General features: G+C 36.7%; 1 protein-coding gene across 1 annotated transcript; it reads right to left on the bottom strand.

The window, feature by feature from the left end:
- Window positions 1–16,469: 16,469 nt before the first annotated feature.
- On the bottom strand, window positions 16,470–17,570 carry LOC140178572 (uncharacterized). The gene has a single exon (XM_072215763.1). It carries the CDS (start codon window positions 17,568–17,570, stop codon window positions 16,470–16,472), a length of 1,101 nt encoding a protein of 366 aa, XP_072071864.1.
- Window positions 17,571–20,169: the final 2,599 nt, after the last annotated feature.

Below are 20,169 nucleotides of genomic sequence, written 5' to 3'. Positions count from 1 at the left end.
CTCATCAAATCTCAAATTCATCATTATTTTCATCATCACTATCATCACATCATTCATTATAATCTCAATATTTATTTATCTCAACTTCAATCACAACTCTCAACATACTCGTTAACAACTCTGCCCAAAATCCTACTCTGCACCTTTATCATTCACCGGGTGAAGCTTGGGCCGTTACATACGGCTTCTAGGTATGAGGTCTCTAAATACGACACCCTAAACTCGAGGTCAAGGTTGTATACTAACTCAAAATAAAACATAATTTTTCATAGCCAACAACAATCTAATACAAACATGGAATAGCCTCTTCAAATCTCATTAAATCATTTTTCTAATTTGTCACTTTATAGATTGACAAGCCAAACTTCTCTAGATCCTAAATTTCAATATGATACTCTCAAAGTCCGCAACCATTATCACAAGAATTCTTATAAATCAAAAATCAACTACAACCTTCTCCAAGTATCTCTTTTTCTTTCAAGTCCATTACCTAACTCTATTAACACTATTTTCTCTCCTACTTCCTAAACCTGAACCCATGGTTTGATAAAGTAATTTGCCTTTTTAAAACATCAACTAATTAAATAAATATCTTTTCATTATTATTTAAAATCAGGTAATTTAAATCATAAACCATTTTCACAAATTAAAATCAGGGGAACTCATTTCTCGTTTAAACCAACTTCCAAAACTCTTTAAAATTTTTAAAAAATTTTGGTAAAACCTCTCCTAAATACCAGAGTTTACCATCCTTCACGAGTTTCCTCTATTCAACCTCAACCCAAAAAAATTAGCATTTCAAAACAATATTTTCAAATCTGTCATTCAGAAACAATCAATACCAACTTCAATAAAAGGTTCAAAATCGTCATATTCAATAATAAAATCAGCCACAACATCAATCACAATAAAAGAAATCATTTAAATCACAAGCATTCATTAATTTGTATTAATTCACTAATCACATCAGGTATTCAAGCCCAAAATATTTTTAATTTTAAAATAGTCCCCTACCTCGATGTCGCAATTAAAAGAAACCGAAGTCGAAATTGCGGCGAGACAGCTGCTGGACCACTACTAGTCACGCAACCATTTCAATCAAGATAACAAAAGCAACGTTAGCTCTCACAGTAGTGACCATGGTTACAGTGAAACGGAATATTCAAATTAAATAGAATCGAAAGCAGAAACGGCTCTGAAAATTCAAAACAAAGCAAAGGCTATAGTCAAATTTAAACAGGAACAAGCAGATTGATAAGATATTGGCAGAATAGAGCGTGCAAGTGGAGCAAAAATAAGGGAAAAAGGCTAACCTAGAGCAATGGATATTAAACCAAATTGGAATGGGAAAAGGGCAGCAGCGATTCCTAGTAATCCTCTGCGGTGGTTCTGGTAGCAGCTACACCCCGTTAGTGCCTCCAATCCGCAGTAACTCCAACAAACACAATAGAGCCAAGAACATCAGAGACAGATATAGGATTATTACAGAGCAAATACTGTTTAAAGATGGTGATTATGGTAGCTAAGCACGACTAACACACTATGAACGACGGTGGTGACTAGGAATTTTGGCGACAGCGGCGGTAGTAGCAGCACTAGGAACCTTCGTCACCTCCTTCGTCTTCCCTCACACAGGAGCGGCTGCCCCTAGTGGTGGCTTGTACAGCAGCTGTGACCACTAGAGTTTTGCCCAGCAATGGCTACTCTAACGACGACGGCTAGGGTTCCAGCAGCGGCAACAGCGAGACTTCTCTCTCTCTCTCTCTCTCTCTCTCTCTCTCTCTCTCTCTCTCTCTCTCTCTCTCTCTCTCTCTCTCTCTCTCTCTGGCTTCAATGGCGACAACGGCAAGCTCAGTGGTGGCGGCAATAGCAAGACACAACGGCAAAGACCCGCGATGAGGACGACGACGGCTTTGGCTTCGTGGTTCTTGTAAGAACCAGATTTTTGGTAAACAGACCTTTTTGTTGAAAAAAAAGACAAAAATTAAAAAGAAAAGAAAAGTCACGAGGTCAAACTTGATTTTATGAGGGTAAATAAATCCCTCTAACTTCACAAGTGCAAGCCCAAGAGTCAGAGATAACCAGGCTTTTGCCATGTGTCGACAAGGACCAACAGAGAGAAGACAGGATGCAGAAGGACTATGGCGATTCAAGGGTAAGATATTTATACCGGAATCTGATAATCTGCAATAGAAAACATTAAGGGAGGCACATCATGGAAGATTTTTTATCCACCCGGGTATCACTAAGATGTATCAGGATTTGAGCCAGATGTTCTGGTGGCCTGGAATGAAGAGAGACATAGCTACCTTTGTTTCAAAGTGTCTCACGTGTCAGAAGGTTAATATTGAGCACCAGAAACCGTCAGGAACTCTTCAGCCTCTAGAAGTGCCCCAGTGGAAATGGGAGGTGATTACCATGGACTTTGTTTCGGGACTGCCAAGAACAACATCCGGGAATGACACTATCTGGATAATTGTGGATAGATTGACCAAGTTTGCTCACTTTTTACCAATCCGAATGAACTATTCAATGGAAAGGCTTACACAACTTTATATTTGGGAAATAGTCAAGTTGCACGGTATACCATCCAATATTGTGTCAGATATGGACCCAAGATTCACTTCACAATTTTGGGGAGCTTTTCAGAAAGCATTCGAAATGTGTCTGCACATGAGTACAGCTTATCATCCTCAAAAGGACAGCCAGTCAGAAAGGACTATTCAGACATTAGAAGATATGTTACGAGCATGTGCACTAGACCAGCAAGGAAGTTGGGAAAAATACCTGCCGCTTGTAGAATTTTCCTACAACAACAGTTTCCATGCAAGTATCAGGATGGCACCATACAAAGAACTTTACGGTCGCAAATGCCAATCCCTACTATGCTGGTATGAAGGAAAAGAATCCAGTATGCTGGGACCAGAGTTAGTTCAAGAGACAACTGAACAAATCAAGAGAATTCGCGAGAGGATTCTGACGGCTCAGATCCAACAGAAGAGCTACGCTGATAGGAGAAGGAAACCTTTAGAGTTTAGTGAGGGTGATCATATTTTTCTTAAAGTAACACTAACCATCGGAGTGGGTCGTAGTCTCAAGACCAAGAAACTAAGCCCTAGGTTCATAGGTCTTTTTCAGATTTTAAAAAGAGTGGGATCGGTAGCCCACCAAATAGCTCTTTCCCCTTATCTATCCAGTCTTCATGATGTATCCCACGTTTCCCAGCTTAGAAAATATAATCCTGATGAAAGTCATGTCCTAGAAACTGAAACAGTACAGTTATGGGATGACTTGACGTTCTGAGTACCACCCGTGCAAATAGTGACCGGAGTATCAAATAGCTGAGAGGCAAGGAGGTTCCGTTAGTAAAAGTTACTTGGGGACGAGATGGCATGGAAGAACACACCTGGGAGCTAGAGAGCATAATGAAGACGGATTACCCACAGTTATTCTCAGGTGAGTAAATTTTAAGGACAAAATTTTCTTTAAGGGTAGAATGTAACAACCAGATTTTCGATAAACAAACTTTTTTGGCTGAAAAAAAACAAAAATTAAAAAGAAAAGAAGAGTTACGAGGTCAAACTTGACTTTATAGGGGTAAATAAATCTATCTAAGTCAAATTTAATTAATGGATATTAAATACTATCTTACCATTTGCCTAGTTACCACACCAGAAACTTTTGAGCCGCAAAAACACTTTTAGTAACAATTGTGCGTGCACCGAGAAAAACTCTAGTAACCGAAAATCTCAGAACCAATGGTAAAAGTAATTTCTATTCAAGTAAATGTGTCTCTAGATTTATATTATCTATCCTTTCATGATTTACCTCTTCAAGAATAACTATTAGCCATTAATTATTTTACCGTCCAGTAAAAGTTATCCGAACCGAATTTCTACCTAGTATTCCGCAAACGACTCCTAAAGGCCCTGAATCCTCTTGCTTGCTATCCAAGTAACTTGGCCCCCCTCTTTTAGCATCTGGGCCAAGATTATCTCAGCCTCTCACCGCTCTCTGCTGTGTTTTTAACCACGAATAACTAACCGCGGTTAACTGCAGATAAACATGTCATTATGACCCTGACTATGTTTTCTCGAAATCACGCCCCTTCTCTCTTACTATCAGCCCACTCCTCTCTAATTTTCCCAGCCTTCTTTTAACACATTTAATTAGGTTATACTTTAGATTTTATTTAAGACAATTACCAAGCAAGAATTCAACAACATTTTACCATAAAGAGAGAGAGATAAAAATTGTGAGTGAGAGGAGAAACAGAGAAAATTCTGCACATACTACCTGCATTTTTAGCCCTTACCTCACTATTCATAGACTATTCTTCAAGTGTTCTTCAAGGACTCAAACCATACAAGCAGTGACGGATCCAGAAAATTTTGATAGTGGGGGCAAAACAAATATATATAATATAATAATAATTTTTATAATAAAAATATTATGTGTACATAAAATTATTTATTAATCATTATGTATTCGTATATAAATATATGTATTGTTTAATTTATTTTTAATGTGTATTTTTTATTTCAATATATATACACAGGTAGTTATTTTTTATGTAAATATAACATGATTAGTTTTTATAATATCTAATTTTACAAATTAAAATACTAAAATAATCATTTATAAATAGGGTAAAGTATATTTTTTGTCCTTAAAGTTTGACAAAAGTTTTAAAAATATCCCTAAGTTTTATTTTGTTTCAATTTTGTCCCAGAAATTTTTTATTTGCATCAAATATACCCCTGACGGCTAATTTTTTAAAAAATTTAAGATCGATTCAACAATAATTTAATAAGATCAACCCCTCAACACAAGTAAATCAAGCATAAATTTCATGCATTATTGTTATATTGGTCTTAAATTTTTTGAAAATTTAGCCTCCGAAAGTATATTTGATGCAAATCGAAAACTTATGGGACAAAATTGAAACAAAATAAAACTTAGGGGTATTTCTAAAACTTTTGCCAAACTTTGGGGACAATAAATATACTTTACCCTTATAAATATCTGTCTTTTTATATAGGATAATGCTACATATTCATATTTTTTGTTAACCAAGTCCAATCAAATTTGTTTAAGACAACAAAAATCAGTTATGACTAATATTATTTTAAATTTTATTGTTTAACTTGGTTAGACTTAGTTCATAAAAACACTTGGATGTGTAGTATTTCTTTTACATATATATAAGTAAATACTTATTTAGAAATTTACTTCTTATACAATTAGAAGTCAATTCTTATTGAGATTCATAGTTGAAAAAGTTCTTTCAATTAATGTAGTTACAGAAAAAAATTAAAACTAATATAAAAAAGATAAATAACACTCTTTCAAGTTAATTTCTAAGAAAAAACACAAATTTCATTTAAATTGAGAATTTATCATTCTAATGACATCTAATATGAAATTTTTAAATTGGCCATGAAATACCAAAAGTTGAGTAAAAAATTATTGTGGGGTCAAATTTAATAATTTAGTGGGAGCAAGTAAATATTATTATCATATACTGCTCAAAAAATTTTCAAATCGTAGTGGGGGTGATTGCCCCCACACTCATATACATACATCCGTCCCTGCATACAAGTACAAACTCTTGGCCGTTTTTGCCAATCCTTGCGTTTATACTGAATTTCGGCTAGGTAAAATCTTGTTCTTTCTTCTTTCCTTTTCTTTTTAAAAATAGTAGTTATGATTAATTCTTACTCTCCTCCATGTATAGATAACTCCTCTTGAAGCACCCATGGAGTACGCCTAAGGAGTTAAGGAGTTTCGAGCTCACAGTGGTTGAATTTCGATGTTTTGTGACACTTTAGGCTAAAAATAAAACTCACCACCACCAGTTGTGTTTTTGCTCTTGTGGGCACATTTTATAGTGTGTGAAGGGTTTACTAACTGAATTGCATAAGAGGTAAGGGTTAGAATTAGTTAGAGTATGTCTGTGCTTGTTTTCGGTGCTTGTATGAGCCATATTGTGGGAAATTTGTGCTTGTTTTGAAATTCTGAAAATTCTATGATTTACTACTATTTTGGCTTGCTAAATATGTGCAATATACTATTATATTATCTCTGGAATTTGTATGTAACAGCCGAAAATATGAAAGTACTTGGGGTTTAAGTTTTGAACTTTAAACATCACAAAAAGCAATAAAAATATAAAAACTGCACCTCTAAAATTTTCAGTCACTAAGAATACGAAAATTATGATAGAAAAGAGTTAAAAAGTAGTAAAAATAGTTTTAATCCTATGGAATAAAGGTGTAAAAGTAAAAAGGGTGTTATGGTCATTTTTGGATAAAAAGAGAGTTAAAAATATAATTTAAATAAAAAATAAGTAAAATTCTAAATTTAGTATCATTATGGGTAAAATAGTAATTATATAAATTATTTGGATCGAGATTATAATTACAATAAAGTTTTGGGTCTAAATAAAAGCTTTAGTAAAAGTTAGAAGTAAAACGGTAAAAAGCGGTAATTAGAATAAGTAAATAAAGTAATAAAAGCTAAATTAGTTTTAGGTCCCTTATGATAAAAATTGGCATTTAATAAAAATTTTAGGAATAATTTTTATCATAGGCAACTATTAGGATTAATTCGGTGAAATTTTGACACTAAATAAGGGTAAACGATAAAACTAGATTACTTAGGGGTATATTAGTAATTTCAAGCATAAAGTAAAATTAAAAATGAATAATTAACTTAATGAAGGAGAAAGGTCTATTAGAAAAAATATGAAGATACAATGATAAAATAATAACTTTAGTGGTGAAAGCGTCATTAAAAGCCTAATAAAAACGGTAAAAAGAGAAGTCAAATAAAAGGAGGAAAGGGTAAAATGTAACATAGCTGAGGTATTTTAAGAAAGAACCGGGCACAAGTTTTTATAGAAAAAGGGAAGAGAAGTCCCTTATAAATAAATTTTGTTGAGATGTGTCGTGGAAGAAGAAATTGTAAACCGCAAGGTGCTAAGAAGTACCTGACAAAGCGGACTTCCATTCCGCCTGACCAGAGACTATATAAATGTGGGGACGCCCGTCATATAGACTGTTACTCACCGGGAGCACCTTGTATTTTTTTTGTCATTTTTATTAGTGTCGCGACTGTATTTTGGGCACTGGTGCACGACTGACCCAGTGGAGTAGCCATATTCGGACTTGGGCCGGGTAACGTCGGCCTGCTGGTAGCCAACCGATGCATGAGCTCATGACCTGCATAGAACCAGACATGCATCATACTTGGTTGCTGCATTTTCTTACTTGTGTCTTCTTACTTGTATATGTGATTGTTATACTGTTATATACTGTTGTGACCTTATAAACGATTAGACTTAGGCTGCGGACCCCCTTAGATTTTTTGTATAGTACCCTACTAGGAACCTTAGGTTCTCACCCCCTTTTTCCCATGTCCACAAATGGGAACCGACGTGATCTTCTTTGAGTACCCAGTGTACAGCAGCTACGTGCACCACACGACAAGGAGCGCGGTGTTTTAGGGTAGTCCGCGTACACGCACTACTATCTTTCCAACCATCCTTTCTCTCGCTCTCTGCTCAGCCAGGAGTTTGGCTCTAACATGACTTATGATATACTGCTATCCGAGCTTCACGCCGGCAGAGGCCAATATCCTTTTTCGCCTTACCGTATGAACATGGCAGAGCCAATACTGGAGTCTCCGATCATTGACATACCCAAGTATCCACCATGGTTCAATCCCAAAGAAGATTAAGTGGTTCCCGATGTACCTATGCCTGACGCTCCACTACCATCCCCTGTAGTCGAGCTAGGATTCAACGGGCCAAGGATTCTTGAAAGCTCTGGTTCTGCACCTTCAACCGAGTTTAGCTCAGAGGCGTGGATTGATCAGATGATGGCGGATCTGTACTCTAGCTCTTTTGAGATCGGAGAAGAGGACTCCACAAAGGATGCTAGCAGCAGCAATATCACAGGCACGTCAAAGTGATTCCTTCGCTTCAGCATATTGTGACAGCAGTTTCCGGATATCCAGTATCAGCAGCAGCAGCAGTAGTAGTCTTAATAGTAGTGGTCCTTGCCTTCGCTCTTGATAGTCTTTTTTAGAGAGCTAGCTCTTTTTATTTAGTTAATAAGTAGATCAGATCCCAGATTAGGGTGGCTTTTGTGAGTTGGGGCCTATAGCATTAAATGGAGTATGTATATATTATAGTACGTAATTAAGTAATAACTTGGATTTTGTAATGAATTACGCCTGCAGGCGTTTCATGGATGATATGACTATGCTATGCTATGCTTTTCCGTTTCTTGTATTAACTACTTAATTTATAATTATTCCAATATGCATGACTAGATACACGATTTTTAACTAGCGTTACAGGATCATATGTATATACTTAATATATGGTCTAAAATATCTAAAGTCAGCTAAATAGTAGCGCCTGCCTGCTAGCCTTGGTCATGACAGACTAAAAGATGGCAAAACGAAATTGAAACTATTCGAGATAGTGATGGAGTATGGGTCTTGGACAGACAAAGTTTGGAGGCTATGGCCTCAAATTTTTATGTCCAACAATATATTGATGATCAACCCGAGGTTCCTTTTATTATTAATAATGCCTTTCTTGTTCTTAATAATTATGATTTTGCTTCCTTAAACTCTAACATCTCTATCGCAGATATTAAGGATTGTGTTTTCAGTACAAGGCCTTTAAAAGCACCTAGAAGGGATGGCATTTAACCTATTTTTATTAGAGTAAATGGGAGCGTGTAGGACCTGATCTTTACAATCTTGTTAAACTTATCTTTGAAGACCCTCAGAGGATTAAAGACATAAATGAGACTTTAATTACTTTCGTTCTTAAAGTGGAGCTGGTCACAAGTCTAAAACAAATGAGGTTGATCAGTTTATGTAATGTGTCCTACAAAATCATTACTAAACTCTTGGCTAGGAGGCTGGGGAATGTGATCGATAAATTGGTCAAGCCTAATCAATGTAGCTTTGTTCTGGGAAGGCAAAGCTTGGACAATATCATTATCACTCAAGAAGTCATTCAGTCCATGAGAACGAAGAAAGGAAATAAAGGGTGGATGGCCATCAAGATTGATTTAGAGAAAACTTATGATAGGTTGAAGTGTTCCTTCATTAAGGATACCCTACAAGATATTGATCTTCCTTCTCAACTTGTTGAGCTTATTTGTACATGCATTTCTTTCGCAAAAATGAGGGTGCTTTAGAATGGGAAAGCGTTAGATAAAGTCACACCTTCTAAAGAAATTCACCAAGGTAACCCTATTTCACCTTACATTTTTGTGCTATGCATGGAACGTCTCTTTCAACTCATCGGTACTGTTGTAGATCACGGGTTTTAGAAACCCATTCGCTTAAGTAGAGATGGGCTGAATCTTTCACACCTCTTTTTTGCAGATTACTTAATTCTGTTTGAAGAAGCTAGTCACGATCAAGCAAGAGTGATTACTCAAGTTCTTGAAGCCTTCTACAATAGCTCTGGGAAAAAGGTCAACAATGAGAAAACCCGAAGTTTTTCTCAAACAATGTGGGCATCGCACCAGAAGTGAGCTGAGCGACGCCCTGCGCTTCTCTATTACGAATGATCTTGGGAAGTACATGGGAGTCCATTTACTCCACACAAGAGTATCCAAAGACACCTACAAAAGCATAGTTGATAAGCTTAATGCAAGACTTAATAACTGGAAAGCCTCTTCTCTTTCAACTGCAAGAAGAACTACTCTAGTGAACTCTGTCTTGTCTTCTATTCCTAGTTATACTATGTAAACTACTTTTTTACTTGTCTCTATTTGTAATATTATTGATTGTAAATGCAAGATTTTTTGTGGAAAGAAACAGATACCGCCAAGAAGGTTCACCTTCTTAGTTGAAAGAGTATTTTTAAACTAAAAACGTTTGAGGGATTAGGTATTAGACATGCAAGGGAGCTAAACCGAGCTTTTATGATGAAGATTGGCTGAAGCCTAATAGAAAAGAAAGATGATCTTTGGGTAAGGGTTCTTAGATTTAAATACAAATATGGAGTTGATATGATGCCTACCATAAGGAGAAAAAAGAAAGATTCAAATTTGTGGAAAGGGATATGTTCGGCTTGGAATGATGTGAAAAAAAATTCATATGGTGGATAGAAAATGGAGAAAATATCAACTTTTGGAAACACAACTGGGTGCCAAAGCTTGAAAAACTAGATTCTCTAGTTACCCAAATTTTAAACCCTGTTGATTATTCGTCATCTCTTAAATGATTTTTTGTCTATTTCAGGTGATTGGAATATCACTAAACTAAGAGTGGCTACCGGATAAAACAGTTAGCAATATTATGAGTCTTCCATCTCCTTCTTTATGGAAAGGTATGGACAAAATAGGTTGGGACAACTCTCTTTATGGAACATTCAGCCTAATGTCAACTTATCAATCCTTGATGGAGAACGTGGATCCTCCCAATAAGATCTTCAAACTCGTCTGGGATTGAAAAGGGTCCGAGGGGATTTACTTCTTCATGTGGTTGGCAGCAAAAGGATCATTTTTAACTAAAGAGGAGAGGAGAAGAAGGCACATGACCACCTCAGTGCATTGTCCAAGATGCAATTGGGTAGAAGAAAAGTTACTGCATATCCTTCGAGACTGTCTTTATATTGTATCTATCTGGCAAGCTATTTTACCCCATGATCTTTGTAAGAATTTCTTCAGTCTCAAAAATTAGGAGTGGCTCATTAACAACCTTTCTAAGCATAATGAGTGGGGGATTTGGTTCGGTGTTACCATCCATTCTCTTTGGTATCTCCGGAACAAATTCGTCTTTGAGAGAAAGACCATTAGAATAGTGGAAACCGTGGGTCCATTAAGGCCCTAGTTAGAGGTAGAAAAAGGCCAGGTGGCCTGCTAGGGCCTGCAGCTTGGCCAGGCTCAGGCTCACTAATTAGCCTTATTGGCCTGTCAGGCCTGCCTGCGCCTGTTAATACATAATTACGTATATAAATAATTTTTTTATTATTAACAAAATTATAAAATATTTTAAATTTATTATATTTAATCATAAATAATTTTGTATATTTTAAATATTTTAAAGTTTAAAATTTTTTATAAATATTAAATATGACATATTACATATAAATATGTTTACTAAAAAATAATTTTTTTAAATAATATTTTTTTTTTGTAAAAAAAAATTATCAGGCCTTTTAACAGGTTTCAGGTCAGGTCAGGCGGAATAACAGGACAGGCTCAGTATTTTAAAAAAAGTCTATAGCAAGCTGTAGGCCAAGCTCAAGTCAATTGACTACATGACAGGCCAGGCTTGTTAAGAGCAAAGTCTGATCTGGCCTGGCCTGTTTCCACCCCTAACCCCTAGTGCACGAGATGCTAAACATCATGAAGCAAGGAACTGAAACGAGGAAAGTGAGAATGAGCAGAGACACTCTCATCAAGTAGAACCTGCCAGAGAAAAAGGTTATCAAGGTGAATGTTGATGGCTCTGTCTTCAAAAGGAACAATAACGCCGCTTGTGGGGGCCTACGAGACCATCTCGAAAGATTTATCAAAGTCTTCTCCTACAATCTCGTGAGTTGTTCGATCACTCAAGCGGAACTCTATAGCATCTTCAAAGGGATTCAAATAGTTGTTGCTAATGATATACAAGTAATCATAGTAGAGCCAGACTCTCAAGCGGCCATAAATCTAATAAAAGAGGGATGCGCTACCTCTCATCCTTGCCTTGCTCAAATTGAAGATATTAGAATCATGACAACATGCGTCCAATATTTAGAATGATCCCATACCTATCGGGAAGTAAATACCGTCGTTGATGTTTTGGCTAAAAAAGGTCATGACCTTCCCATCGGCTTGCATATTTTTTACGCCCCACTCCCTGATATTTTCTAAGTTCTTGATGCTAATGTATTTGGTACCCTTAGATTAAGGGGAACTAGCTAGTTTCTTGGCTTTTCTATTATTTCTTTATTTGTTGGGATTCTTGACTCCACTTTTTCCAACAAAAATAAAGAATAATGAAAACACGTATTTATCTTCAAAAATTTAATAAATACTTTTTTTTCAAAAGTAAGTGTTATTCATTAATGATAAGAGAAATAACAAATGTCATCCCATTAAGGATTAGAATTAGAAGTGGGGGTCTCCCGAAAGTCACTATACAGGCAAAGAAAAGAAATTAATTAACATAGAAAAGGGACCTTCATTGCTCAATACGATTCATATGTTTGCAGCATCCTGGAGTTGTTGAGCCAGTTTCACCGTCAGCCACCACTTTTAATGCCAGTACCACTTCTTTCTCAAAAATAAAATGGTTCCTTGCTTTCCAGCAATTCTAACAGAGAATAGCTAGTAAAGAAAGCTTTCTCCTCCCTTCAACACCTGCCACTAAAGTGAAAAAAGCTCTCTCCCACCAGTTGAAGAAGGAACTCGCGCCATGTCTCCAGATCTGGTCCTCGATTCCGCTATTGGTCCAGACCGCAGCTGAGAGTGGGCATCTAATCAAGCTATGGAGGATTGATTCTTCATCAGTGGAGCATCTCGGGCACATGCTCGGCATCTCTAGGAAGCGGGAATGGAGCTACTGTAACACATGGATCTTCTCATACAAGTACTTCCAGAGAAAAATTTTGATTTTTGAGGTATCTTCATCTCCCATAATTTCCTCCAAATTTGGTGTTGTTGCATGTATTATGGCCCATGAGTAATTGGAGCATGGTAGAAAGCATAAGCTATCTTGTAACCTGAGGCTACTTCATAGCTACCAGATTTGTTACCCAGCCATATAATACTATCATCTTCATCTGTTGGTACAATTGATAGGATGCGCACTACAAGAAAAACACCCATTCAGCCACACTTTTTTTAGGCTACATTTGATAAGCGTAGCCTATTCCTAGAATAGGCTACGCTATTCTCCGTGTTTCCTTTTTTAGGAGAATAGGAAACACATTTGTGGCATCACTTGAAAAGTGTAGCCTTAGGTATTATAAATATCACGCGTAGCCTTATCTTAGAAGCTATGGGTTCACTTTTTACACCAAAGAGTACACTTTCAAAGAGTAACCTATTTTTCCGATTTCAGATGCGCTTTAAAAGTGTTGCCTAATGTATCTCAGGTCAAATGTCCAACACTTAGTAAATTTTTTTTCAATTTTCAGCAAATGATACACATACAAACACTTAGCCAAATAAAATGAAAACATAAAACCCCACCTTGGCTTTTCCCTTCTTCACGCCACCCCCAACCCAGAGAAGACTCTGCGCCATCACCACTTATCACCCCCAAATCAGAGAAGACTCTGCGCCATCACCAGTCACTATAACATCCCTAATTTCTAACCCTAAATTCCAAAATTCCCAAATTAACTCAGAAAACCCTAATTTTCCCAATTCCTAACCCTAACAGCCGCAACCTCACCCTCTTTCAACGTAACAAACAAAAGAAGCTACTGTAGAGAGAAGAGGGATCGGGAGAAGAAGAGAAGAGAGGAAAGGCCTGCCCAGCCGTCACCACCGCAGCGCCGCTGCAGCTATTGCCACCTTCAGAATTATGGAAAGTCGTCCTCCCTGCCGTCGAATGCCGCCATCGTGTCGCACATGAGAGAGAGAGAAAGAGAGAGAGAGAGAGAGAGAGAGAGAGAGGAGCTACCCACGATCGCTGTCGTCGAAGCCAGGCTCGTCGCCGTCACCACCGACGAAGCTGCGAGGAGTCGCTGTCGTGCTCGTATCGCTGTGCGCTGTCGAGCTTCCCTCACCCTAAGCCATCGATCTGTCACCACCGCTACAAGGGCTTGTCGCTGGAGCCATGACTGCCACTGAGCTTCCACCACTGCTGCCGTTCAAGCTGCTGCTGCCATCGATTTGGTGTTGCTGCGATTGGAGCCACTAGCGGGGGTGAGTTGCTACTGCCATATTGCCATCCTAATCATATTCAACGCCCACTGCCCTGAGCTATTTCTATCCTTGAGTTTGTTGAGTTCGGATTCCTTGTGCTACTATAATTGTCATTACTGCTGCGGGAACCAACATTTCTGTTTGGCTACTGCTGAAGGTCTTCCACTATCACTGGAGCTGCCCAGAATCATCGTGGAAGCTGCCAAGATATATGGTTGATTTCTAATTATGCCAAGACATCATCACTAATTAAGTTTTATGTTGATTTTTTTATTTTATTTTATGTCCTGACTGCATTATAACTTGTGAATCCCATTTCCTTTTTTATATTCAATGTTTTGACAAACTGCCATGGTTTATAATCTATTGATACTTGCCTTTTTCATGCTTAATCAATCTGATTTAAAGATATTTTGGAGCTAACTAAGGCTTTTAACATGAAAGAGACTGAGGCATATATATATATATATATTTTAAAATCCAGATTACTTTCCTTTAATGCATCAGCTTGCTCTTTTTATTTTGTTATGCTTCTGTTTTATGTTGCCTCTTTAATAGTAAAAAGGATTAAGGAGGCTCTATCTTGTGTTTTAGTTAATAGTTTAAGGATTAAGACATGATATTGACTAATGAATATGAATGAATAGTATTATCCTATTGTGCATTTCACCAAAACCTCCTTATTTAGCATCTAAGAGCTAATGCCTGCTGGAAAGGATTCTGTTATCAGAGCCTGGTTCCAGCTTCAGTCAGCATTCAGCAAGTCCTTAACATAAAATAAGGACTGAGATAGGAGATTTGAGACTGCTGACACAGGGACATTGAACGGGTGCGGTGGTGGAAGCCAAGGGTCCTGTAAGATTCGGATATTCCTACCCGAACCAACTCTCCAAACTAGACCTTTCTCGATAACTTTTCGGCCTTCCAGAATACTTCTCCAACCCCAAGAAGGTACGCTGCCCATCTCAGCATTCATAATGTTTCCATATCGGAAATACTTTCCTCTGAGTAACTGAGATAGAGTAGAATTAGATTGTTTAACGATTCGCCAGCATTGTTTACCTAGCAAAGCCAAGTTTTGGGCTCGTAGGTCCTTTATCCCTAATCCCCCTTCCTTCTTAGCTCTTGTCATGGTATCCCATTTGATCTATGCCATTTTTCGTTCGTCGCCACGCTGTCCCCACTAAAATTGAGAGAGAATGCTGTGAATTTCATTTAGTAGCGTGTCTGGTAGCCGAAAACATGAGAGGGTGTATATAGGTATAGCTTCACCAACTGCTTTGATCAGTACTTGCCTGCCACCTGAGGATAGCAAACTTCATTTCCAGCTATGCACCTTCTTGCGAACTTTATCTTTAATTGCTCCAAATGTCTCTTTTTTTTAACGCTGAACAACTAAAGGGAGCCCGATGTACTTATCTTGGGTTCCGATGTGGTTGATACTGAGGGTTCCTGCAATTTCCAATCTCATATGTTGAGGCGTGTTTTGACTGAAAAATATAGCTGACTTTCCCAAATTAACCGTTTGGCCACTGAAACTTTTATAGTTTGCCAAAAGGTCTAAAATGCTTTAACTAGTTTCAATTGAGCCCCTGCAGAAAAGGATCGAGTCATCTGCGAATAAGAGGTGATTAATAGCCGTACTTCGTCGATTAACCTGAATCCCATCAATGAATTTGTTTTGCTCTGCTTTGTGTAGCATAAAGGATAAACATTCAGCACAGAATAAAAAAAGATAGGGAGATAGGGGATCACCTTGACGTATACCCCTATTTGGTCTAAAAAAACTAAACGGTTGAGCTTCCACAACAACAGAGTAAGAAACAGTAGTCACTAATTCCTTGATCCAGTTAATCCACTTTGAACCGAAACCCAATTTTTTCATAATATATCATAGGAAGTGCCATTCAACTCTGTCGTACGCTTTACTCATGTCAAGTTTTATGGCCATTTTAAACTTAGAGCCTCTCTTCTTGCACTTCAAATAGTGCATACATTCATGTGCAATAAGAATGTTGTCAGAAATGAGGCACCCTTTAAGGAAGGCACTTTGATTCACACTAATAATCTTATTCATAATTCTTTGTAATCTATGCACCATAATTTTTGAAATTATTTTGTAAATAACTGAAGACAAGCTAATAGGTCTTACTTGAGTCATGTTATTTGTGTCTGGGGTCTTTGGTATGAGACAAATCCGGGTGTGATTGAAGTTCCTAAGCATGTGGCCACTATGAAAGAAACTCTGAATCGCTCTAAACAAATCCCCACCAACAACTTCCCAAAAAAACTGAAAAAATTTTGCTGTGAAACCATCCTCCCCTGGGAAACTTTGGGCAGACACACTGAATATAGCTCTCTTCACCTCTTCCATTGATACTAGTCTTTGCAGCCTTCGGTTCATGTTGGTTATAACCTTAGGCTCCATCTCGTCCAGGAATTGGTTGGGATTAGCATGACAAGAAGAGGAGAATATATCACGAAAGTACGCCTCAGCCACTTTAGCAATTTCTTTTGGACTAGAAGCTACCTCATTATTGTTACCCACTGGTCTCCAAATTCTATTCTTTCTCACTCTAGACTGAAATTTTGATGGAAAAATTTTGTATTTTGATCCCCTTCTCTCAACCATTTGCTCCTTGACTTTTCCTTCCAATACCGCTCCTCTTTAAGGTATGCCTTTTCCAGTTTTTCCTCTAATCTAGTAATTTCTTCTCCTCCATGAACATCAGAAGCTCTCCTCTTGTCAAAGGCTGCTTGGAGCTCATCAATCTCCTTCTTTGAGTTGGTTTTATTGTGAATCTGCCAATGAACCAGCCTATGTTGGCATTCTTTAAGCTTCTGAGCCAATGTAAACATAGCTGATCCAACCACTTCCATCCTCCAAACCTCACTCACAATCCTCCTAACCTCCACTTCTTCACACCATCCTTCCTGGAATTTAAATCTCCTTTTAGTTCTCCATGTTTGCGGATTAGTATCCAAGAGTATGGGTGCATGGTCTGATCCAGATTCCGACAGCCTTAGAACCACTGCTATCTCATAGAGAGTCTTCCAGTGTAAACCAACTAAGCCTCGATCCAACCTTTCCTTAACCAAATCAGCCCCTTGTCTTCTATTTGTCCAAGTGAAAGGCCAGCCAATCATTCCAATATCCACCAAATCGTTATCATCAATAAAATTGTTGAAATCTGAGATAGACGTGGCTGATTTTAACCCATTACCCTCTTTTTCAGACTGAGACGTAATGGCATTAAAATCTCCCATAACTACCACTTTACTTCGAAATTGCTGAATTATTGTTGAAATATCTGCGAACTGAGATGCTCTACTGCTGTCCGAATAACTTAGATGCACACCCAATAACCCCCACACCTCATTTCTACTCGGATCATTCACCGAGGCAGCAATGAAAAACTCATTAGCACTAAGGACATGAACATCAGTGCAATCCTTCCAAGCTAGAGCTAGACCTCTTGCAACTCCATTAGGGTTAATAATGTGAAAATTGTTGTAGCCGCACGATCTGAGCTTAGCTGCTACTACTCGAGATTGGTTTTTGGTTTCACTGATAGACACAATCTCGAGGGAGTGGGATTGGCATATCTCTTTAAGATTGTGGATTATCAGGGGTCTCCCCAAACTCCGACAATTCCACGCTAGAGTTTTCATGGCTCCTGAGGTGCCACTTGAAGGCTGGCAGCTTCCACCATTTGAGTCAATTGCAAATCCACCTCCATTCGAGCCTTTTTTGGGGATTCTCCATCTATGTCACCTTCACCCCTTATTTTTGTACCCGAATAAAGATCAGTAGCATGAACCCCTGTCTGGCCATGTTCTTCAGTTTTCTACCCCCTTTTATATAATACTTTTTGCTTTACAAGGGCTGTTTAGACTAGGCCTTGTGTTTAATTGGTGAAAGAGAGTAGTCAGGATGTATGATCTTTCCCACCTCATTTGTTTCACCCTCACATGATTGGTTGATCCTAAGCGCATCTGATTCTGATATCTCCTTTTCTTTTCCTTCGTTTCCAGAGATTCGCAGTCCTGAGAACTCCTCTACCAAACAGGCGAGCATAGGTTTCTTTTGCCTTTGGGAGCCTTTAGGTTGGCTCTGCTGTGTTGAGGTTCCATCAACATCCACATCAGTAAGAATCCTCGTCCCAACTTGATTAGCAATCACCCAATCACCAATTGTATCTTCTTTCACTTTATTAAGTTCTGTATCTATCAACAACTCACGACATGATTTAGAGGTATGACCCAACTTAGCACATTAGGTACAAACCGTTCCTAATCGTTCATATCGAATCCCAATTTCAACTTCTTTTCTGTTTGGCCCTGCAACTCTGATACTGTCTTTAACCCTCTTACTTCCATCAATATTAACTCTTGCTTTCACAATTCTGGTTTCTCTCCCTCGCGTTAGAAATAATCTTGCCTCAAGCACTTTACCAATTCTTTCTCCTAATTTCTGTCCAACCTCCAGGGTTTTAAAAGATTCTGGTAAACCCCAGAATTGTACCCAAACTGGAAAGGATCCTATTTGAATAAGATCTCCAGTCCACCTCTTGACATGAAGGACGTAGTCCTTGAACAACTATGGTGAACCACGTTCAATCCTTATGACATCAAGCTCCTTAGAGAAGAAGAATTGGAATCTATTACTCCCCATATCGCTAACATGAAAACCTTCAGGTTTATCCTATATGGCCCTGAGAGCGTTCTCCATTGTTCCAATAGAAACCGGTTTGTTGGCAAAGAGCCTGCCCACGAGGTTATTAGCACAAGCGTTAATCCCCGTTGAAATATCCCCTTCTTCTAACAGCACCATTTCCTCCTCTTCACTGTTCTTGCCACGGTCATCGTTTTCTCCAGGGTCAGCCATAGCAGTGAGCCCTTGTAACTCTCCTGAGTAGAATTTGACTTGACTAAGCAGTGTCGTCACGTTGACTGTTAACCTTGAACGGCACAATATGACTCTGATGGAAAAACCCTAGCAGAGCACTAGAAACCTTGAACAGCACACTCTTAGAAATAGAAAATTGATAATACGAATCTACTTTATTTAATTTAATAAATACTTTTGTAATCTTAGATATAGTCTAATTTAATGCGTATTTCAAAAACTTATTTTTTTTGCAAACTCTGTGTGTTAGATTAGTTAAATATGTAATTATTTTATAAAATTCAATTGTGATACATCATACATTGTCATTGTAAAGTAATTTTATACGTGTATTTAATTATCTAATGTTACATCAACAAAAATAACTAATTTTTATATTAACAATGTGAATAATCATTTAAAATAATAAATATTATTAGACAACTATATAAAATATTTTGCACTCAATACATCAAAACTAAACTATTATTTTATGTGTTAAAAGTATACAAAAATATATTTATTAGACAATAATACATAAAAAATTATTTATCTTCTAATTTGAGAAGGATATCAAAACAATCTATCTATTTTATCTGTATAAAAATTAATACACAAGTTTTACTATAACTAAAAATTAACATATCATCTATTACTCTATTGCTACATAAATTTTTCTTTATGTTGTAACTTTTTTAGATTTTTAAATTTTTTATTGCCTCTATTCATTCAAGAATCTCCACTAACGTTACCTTCTAATTAATATTAACAATAAACTTGATTAATAACTTTCATTAGATTATCTTTTAATTAATTAATATTAATAATAAATATGATCAATAACTTCTATTAGCATTATCTTTTAATTAATAAATTTAATATCATTATTAAATTATTTTATAAGAAAAACTATTCTATTATTTCTTTCTTATTAATTATGTTTATTAAAATATTATTCTATTTTGATATATTTTATGTTATAAATCAAATTACCCACATGTTATATATTTCTCTAGATTCTTTAATTTTAGAAATTAAATTATAAATTGTGAAGTCCACTGATATTCAATGATATGATATTAAAAAAATTATTATAAATAATTGAATTTATTCTCGTTTTTTATAATTTTATTTTTTTAATTTATATAAATAATTGTAGAATTTTATTTGACAAAAAAAAATTTAAGTAGAATTTATATGAGTCAAACTTTATTTGAGTGCCAATGTATTACCTTTATATTTATATGTTTTTTATTTAAATTTAATTTTTCAAAATTAAATAGACAAAAAATTAATTCTCTTTTCTATACTTTATCAAAAAATTCTACTTAAGTAAATACTATATATATTGTTAGAATTAGCTTTTATTATACTATATTTATC

This window comes from Arachis hypogaea, chromosome 14 (genome assembly GCF_003086295.3).
Source record: "Arachis hypogaea cultivar Tifrunner chromosome 14, arahy.Tifrunner.gnm2.J5K5, whole genome shotgun sequence".
Taxonomy (NCBI): domain Eukaryota; kingdom Viridiplantae; phylum Streptophyta; class Magnoliopsida; order Fabales; family Fabaceae; genus Arachis; species Arachis hypogaea.
The sequence above is the reverse complement of the archived record's forward strand: the minus strand, read 5'-3'. Positions and strand labels throughout refer to the sequence as shown.

Bases quoted from the DNA above. Each gene is read 5' to 3' on its own strand.
- LOC140178572 (XM_072215763.1), bottom strand. From the start codon at position 17,570: ATGAAAACTCTAGCGTGGAATTGTCGGAGTTTGGGGAGACCCCTGATA.